The 6,406-nt window shown below is 58.4% G+C and overlaps 1 protein-coding gene across 2 annotated transcripts in view; it reads right to left on the bottom strand.

Moving 5' to 3' along the window:
- Nucleotides 1–4,740, bottom strand: part of Aplp1 (amyloid beta precursor like protein 1) — a 12,184-nt gene extending 7,444 nt beyond the window's left edge. For both annotated transcript variants that reach the window (XM_027431269.2, XM_027431270.2), the window contains exons 1-8: nucleotides 4,472–4,740; nucleotides 3,433–3,576; nucleotides 2,243–2,375; nucleotides 1,961–2,073; nucleotides 1,644–1,777; nucleotides 1,343–1,533; nucleotides 882–1,012; nucleotides 187–261 (exon numbers count right to left, since the gene is read on the bottom strand). In XM_027431269.2, the coding sequence (XP_027287070.1) occupies nucleotides 187–261; nucleotides 882–1,012; nucleotides 1,343–1,533; nucleotides 1,644–1,777; nucleotides 1,961–2,073; nucleotides 2,243–2,375; nucleotides 3,433–3,576; nucleotides 4,472–4,624 (1,074 nt within the window). In that variant the 5' untranslated portion in view covers nucleotides 4,625–4,740. The remainder of the gene's footprint in view (nucleotides 1–186; nucleotides 262–881; nucleotides 1,013–1,342; nucleotides 1,534–1,643; nucleotides 1,778–1,960; nucleotides 2,074–2,242; nucleotides 2,376–3,432; nucleotides 3,577–4,471) is intronic.
- Nucleotides 4,741–6,406: the final 1,666 nt, after the last annotated feature.

Here is a 6,406-nt window from a genome sequence, read left to right as displayed (position 1 = left end):
GCAGTGCTTGCTCAGCGGCATGCACCAGGCCCTGGGCTCCAACCCCTGCAGAGGCAAATGTGGGGGCGGGGCAGGGCCGGGAGGGGCCGGGAGGGGCCAAGGTGAGTAGGAAGAGATTGAAATGGATGGAGTGACCCCCCAGAGGTGGACAGAAGCATCAGTGAGACCCAGCCGAGGGCGTCCTACCTCGTTCAGGGCCTGCCTGTCCGCTTTCGGTAGGTTCTTGGACTGGTTGTCAGCCATGGCCCACTCACGCATCACCTGGGGGTGAGTAGGGGGGCCTTCAGGATCCCAGGAGCCACCCTGGTCCACGAAGGGAGTGCCTCTCCCATATCCAAGGCTCAAGAGGATGGAGATCACCTAGAGCCACTGGACTTTGGATTCCCAAGAAGGAATAGCCAGAGGATTTTGAGGGTTTTGTTTTGTTTTTTGATTTTGAGACAGGTTCTCATGTAGCCCAGGCAGGTCTCAAACTCCTTATGCATTTGAGGCTGGCCTTGGACCTCTCATACCTCAGCCTCTCAAGAGTCAAGATTAAGGCATGTGCAATTATTCCCAACCAACTCCCAGGGAATTTAAAGTGGATTGTGCCATAGACCAGAGTGTCTATAGCATCTGGTGGCATTTCAATGATCAGATAGGCAGATCAGTAGTCCAACGTCATCTTAGAGGGTGGTGTTGAGGGTTCAGGTAGACAGATGATTAGGTGCTCTTTAAAGGTAGTGTCAATAAAGAATTCCCCATTCCTTTAATTTCAGCACTTTGGAGGCAGAGGCAGTCAGATCTCTGTGAGTTCGAGGCCAGCCTGGTCTACAGAGTGAGTTCCAGTCCCCTGTATTTTTGGAGTCATGTGGTGATGTCGGGTTTCCTGGTATGGTCACCTCATTAATCTGGCGCATCCTCCGCTCCTCCAGGTCCATCTTGGCCCTCAGGAAACCCTCATGCTCGCTGATTTCCCCAGGCATGCCAAAGTAAACATCCACACCGTCAGTGGGCCTTGGGGTGGGAGTGACTGCAAGACAAAGGATCGGGCAGGCAGGTCAGTTTTCCTCTCTGGGAAGTACATTTCCCAGGATGCACCAGAGACCAGGGCATCCAGTTTAGAGATAGTCGTTGCCTGGCAACATTCTGGGACCTATTGCGCTATCTTCAAAGCATTGACCCCGGGGGCCCACAGAATGACCCCTCCCCCTCCAATCACCCCTTTGTCAGAGGCTAATCTACTTCTACCGTACCCAAAGCCGTTGGCGTTGCTCCCGTTTCCCCAGTTGGGTCCCTCACACCAGGTCACTCCCAGGAGCAACTCCAAACTGCCCCCAAATCGCCAGGGAGACTGCCTCACCTTTGCTGATCATGACAGGAGTGTGGGAACTGGGGGGTGGGACCCTTTTCTCCTCCTCCTCCTCCTCTTCTTCAGCCTGAGGGGGCTCCACGAAGTAATCATCGACCGGCTGAGGGAAGGATCCCACCTCTTCCTCATCCTCGCCTTCCTCTGCTCTGCCCCCCAGGGGCCAGGACCGGGTAGAGGGATCCCTGAAGGAGCAGAAGGAAGACTCGGCAGTAAGATCTCCATATAGGCTTCCGGGCTTCCATGTCCTGCCTCGGGAGCCTTGGGGAGAGCGTAGAGAGTCTCTGTCACTCACCCAACTGCCATCTGGGAAGGGTTGGGAGTTGCTGGGGGCGGGCAGCACACATACTCCACACCTCGGAACCGGTCAGAGCCACAGGGCAAAAGCATGCCAGAGCCATGGAGGATGAGGCCCTGGGAGCTGCAGGCCTGCGGGAAGACAAGGCCAGAATGACCTGGTTGGAGGGTGTGGACAGGAGGCCTGGATGCCGGGTTCCAGGGGAAGGGCTGAGGGAAGGAATTCCTACATGCCAGTTGGAACTCTTGGGTTCTGGAAGGAAGGGCCTAGATCTAGGCCCCGGGGTTAGGCGACAGGTAGAAGCAGGTCCTCACCTCCTGAGCCTCCTGATGCCTCCTGCCAGAACTCTCGCACTGGTCCATACGCTCCTGGTGCAAGAACCGACAGCCTTCAGGCACCAGCAGGGCTTCACTCACGAATTCACCAGCTGGGGAATGGGAGACGCCAGAATCAATAACCCAGCCCTGCCCTCCTCAGAGGCATCTCTGTCCGTCACCCAGACTCCTCACGTAGGCCTGAGTCAAGCTCATGGAAAACCTCATCTCTGAGAGACTCCCTCGGTCACCTCGGTTCCCATCCCCCAACAGGTGACTCACGCAGGCAGTGGAAGGGCACAACTTCATGGCGGGGGTGGGCACATCTGCCGCTCCGGGCGCCCCCACACCAGCGCTCCATCGGGATGGCCTGCGCAGCCTGCTCCACGCGCGCAATGTGTAGCTCTGGGTACATCTGTGGGAACCCAGAAGCGGAGATCAACCTATCTACCGGCTAGCCCAGCCGTACAGGCTACCCCAGCTCTCTCGAGCTGCAGTGCTGGGGATTGAACGCAGGGCCTCGTTCGTGAACGCCGAAGCAAGTGGCTCTATCACTGAGCTCCTTGTCCAGCCCTCTTTTTAGTCTTTAGTTTGAAGCCAGGGGTCGATGGCCTTCCTGAACTGGCCTTGAACATCCTGTAGCCTAAATAGGCCTTGAGTTTGCCATCCTTCTGCTTTAGCCTCTCCAACAGCTGGGACTGCTGGGCTCAGCTTGGTCATTCCCTTCTCACGTCCCCCGGTCTTCCTATCACGTCTATAGCACTATAGGTAGCTAAGCCTCGGGTGCCCATTGGTCATGTCCCTAGTGCTCTCCCTTAAGTTCGCCCTTCCCAGGGGGGCTTGGTGGGAGTCCCCAGGCCTGATCGTGAAGCTCAACTTCTCCAAGCACGTTTCTCAGGGCAACCCTGCCCTTCAGTCAGGGTTCTTTCTTAAAATACCTCTCCCTCTCTGGTTCTCTTGCCTTTTTCTGTTTGGCTCGCCCTCTCTGGTTCTCTTGCCTTTCTCTGTTTGGCTCCTAAGTAACTTTTCTCTTCGTATTGGCCCCGCCTTCTCATTTCACGCCTCCTTGGAACCCCCTCTCATTGGGCTCCACAGCTTCCCTTCCGCATCTTGTTGGTTTAAAGGTCTTCTTATCTAGGCCCAGCCTCTCGTCCGGCCACGCCCACTCACACTCCCCCTTCTTCTAAACACCTCCACGGGTTCCTCTGCCGGGCTACTACCCTTCAGGCGATCTTGATTAGTCGACGGTTTTTGCAGGTTTTTTTTTTTTTTCTTTTTTCCTTTTTTCCCCCCTCCCAACATCTCAAAATAGGTTCTGCCCTAGCCCCGCCTCGCTTCCTCGCAGGCCACAGACCCCGGACTTGCCCAGGCTTTCCAGATCTCACCTCCCTGGACTCGGCCTTTCTCAAGCCTAGCTTCCCCCAAGGGCGACCCCGCCCCAGCCTGGACCTCTGCCCGCGGGCCCCGCCCACCTGTCTGCAGTACTCCAGCACTCGCTGCGGGTCCAGGAGACAGCGTCGCGATCGCTGGGGGTCTGGCTCCCAGCGGCCGGTGCGCAGGTCCCGGTGGAGGGTTAGACGCCCACATAGTCCAGCCACCTGGGCTGCCCCCGGAGCCTGGGGGTGGAGGCAGATGGGGCAGTGAGGGGCCGGGCGACGTTAGCATCGGGGTGATCTGGTCCCTGGCTCCCCACAACCCAGATGGACACCTGCCCCCCAGGATCGGATCCTTCGAAGCTCTCCCGGGCACAGGGACCGTTCCCCGGGAAACGGGTCCCATGGGGCGGGAGCGCCCCAGCTCTCCCGTTGCTATGGTGAACCCGGATCCCACTCCCCCCTCCCCCCGAGTTTCTCGCGGCCTTGTGGCTGAGAAGACAGGCTCCGCCCCCGCCCCAGCGTCTGGGTTCTGGAGCCTGAAGGGGTTAAACTTGAATGGGGGTGGGGGGGTGTGCAATCCAGGCCTCCTGGCCCCTCCTCCCCCCCCATCTCCAGTTCGGGTTCCCATTGAGGGGGCGCAAAGAGGACAGGGCCTGGCTTCCCTGAAGGCCTGCGCATCAGGCCCGTGAGGACCAGGGAGCTATATCCGGATTGAGTGGTGGGTGGAGGCCTCCTGGACTCCTGGAGGTTTGGGGGGGGCAGGGGGCTCGTGCGGGTCCAGAGGGTACGAGGGACCTGGGTTCTTAGATCCCAGCGCCTGCTGCCTGGTGGGTCCTACGCTCGGGTGGGCAGGGCTTGGGGCTTTGTGGGCTGGGATGGAGTTGGCTTTCTAGGACCCCGGGCTCTCGGAAAGACGGGTCCGACGACGACGATGCGGGTGGGAGGGGGCAGGGGAGTCGGGCGATGGAGCAGCCCAAGAAAACCCAGAGTTCGGAGCGCATCGGGGAGGCCACCTGGCTAAAAGGACAGCGCTTTCTGCAAAAGCGGTGGCCCTGCCGCGTCCAGGTCCCCAGGCCCGGTCCCGCCCCTTCCCCCATCCCCATCCCCATCCCCTGCATCCCCGGCCGGGCCTCACCTCGGCCGCGCTGGGGCTCCCACCGGCCAGGCTCCCGACGGCGAGCTGCGCGCGCAGAAGCAGCAGCAGCAGCGACAGTGGCAGCAACCGTGGCAGCGGTGGCGGGCCCGGGCGGCGGCCCTGGCCGCGAGCGGCGGGGCTGGCGGGCCCCATGTTCGGGCCTCGCGCCCTCAAGTCCCCTGCGCTCCCGCCCGGCCCAGCCCGGCCCGGCCCCAGCGGTGACAGGAGCTCCCAGCGCCACCGCCGCCGCCGCCGCCGCCGCCGCCGCCTCCTCCTCCCGCCGCCCCCGGGCTGCGCCGGCGCCGCCAGCCCCGCCCCGCGCCGGCCCCGCCTTCCCGGCCAGGACAATAGCGTGGCGGCTCTGCGCACTGAGCGGCTCGGGAGCCCCGGGAGGGAGCCTGCGCCAAGCCCCAGCCCCTCGAGATGCCAGGTGTCACACCCCACGTTAAGGCCCAGGCACCAGGCTCAGTCCTTGGCCTCAGCCGTTTTGGACTGTGAGATCTCTCTCTCTCTCTCTCTCTCTCTCTCTCTCTCTCTTGAGACTTTCACCCTTAGCCTTCTCTTCTGGCCAACCCAGACACCCTCTAATCAGCTTTGTACTACTCCAAGGAAGCCAGAATCCATCGGATGTGGGGGTGGGGGGTGGGGAACTCTTCCATACACTCCTCTCTTGAGGTCCCAGGAATACACACCTCCAAATTTTCCCCGGTCAAAAACATAGAAGTAGAGTGTGAAAGCATGCCTGTAATGCCAGCCCTTGAGAGGTGGATAAGAGTTTGGGGCTAGCCTGCCAGCCTGAGACCCAGTTTCAAAAGATAAAACAGTACATCAGGCCTGGTCCCCTCTAGGCCTCTTCTGTCTTAGAAGACCAAGTCCACGGCCCTTTCATCCTCGGACCTAGGAACTCAGTCTTCCTGCCCTGGTTGCCAAGTGTCTGGACCTTCAAATTCTCCATCCAAAAATCCTTTCTTTAAAGATGACTTGGGTCAGCCGGGCGTTGGTGGCGCACGCCTTTAATCCCAGCACCCGGGAAGCAGAGGCAGGTGGATCTCTGTGAGCTCGAGACCAGCCTGGTCTACAAGAGCGAGTGCCAGGACAGCCTCCAAAGCCACAGAGAAACCCTGTCTCGAAAAACCAAAAAAAAAAAAAAAAAAAAAAAAAAAAAAAAAAAAAAAAGACTTGGGTCAGGAGCTGGGTGCTGTCACCTTCAAAGACCCAACACCTTAGGACCACGGTGTGGAGCCCCACTCACAGGGCCAACTCAAGTCTTCTCCCTAAAGGGCTTACTGTTTCCTCTCTCAAGTGAGTGTAGACTATTCTCTTTCCCTGACAGACTGAGCTCTGTGTGGACTTCTAGATGTGTGTCTTGTGGGAACCTGCCCACATATGCCTGACGCTTTGTTTTCAACTGTGTGTGCACTGGTGTGGGTGTGGTGAGGTAGGGGTGTGTTATTAAACGAGCCTGAAGCAGACGGTGATGTACACCTATAATCTCAGGGGAGGCTGAGGATGGGAGAGCAAGAGCCCCAGGCTGAACTCTGTTGAGAGAAGACTCGTTGGCTAAGAACTTTGGCTGCTCTTCTAGAAGACCTGGATTCAAGTCCCAGTACCCACACTGTATGTAACGCCAGTTTTAGGGAATCCATTGCCTTCCTCTGGCCCAGGGACCAGGAACATATGTGATACAAAGAAATACATGCAGGCAAAATACCCACGCATGCAAAACAGAGATAATAAATCTTTAAAAACAAAAGGAAATAAAAGTGCCTACAGTAGTAAGCATCTAGCAAGGGACCTAGAAAGGACTTAGGATTTACTCCTAGTGACATCTTGTGACGGGGGTAGAGGAAGTACTATAGGACAATTGTCAAGGACCTCTTCACAGAAAACACAAGGAGACTCTTGCAAGCACATTTGCCTCTCTGCCCCCTTTTC

Source organism: Cricetulus griseus, chromosome 9 (genome assembly GCF_003668045.3).
Source record: "Cricetulus griseus strain 17A/GY chromosome 9, alternate assembly CriGri-PICRH-1.0, whole genome shotgun sequence".
Lineage (NCBI taxonomy): Eukaryota > Metazoa > Chordata > Mammalia > Rodentia > Cricetidae > Cricetulus > Cricetulus griseus.
The sequence above is the reverse complement of the archived record's forward strand: the minus strand, read 5'-3'. Positions and strand labels throughout refer to the sequence as shown.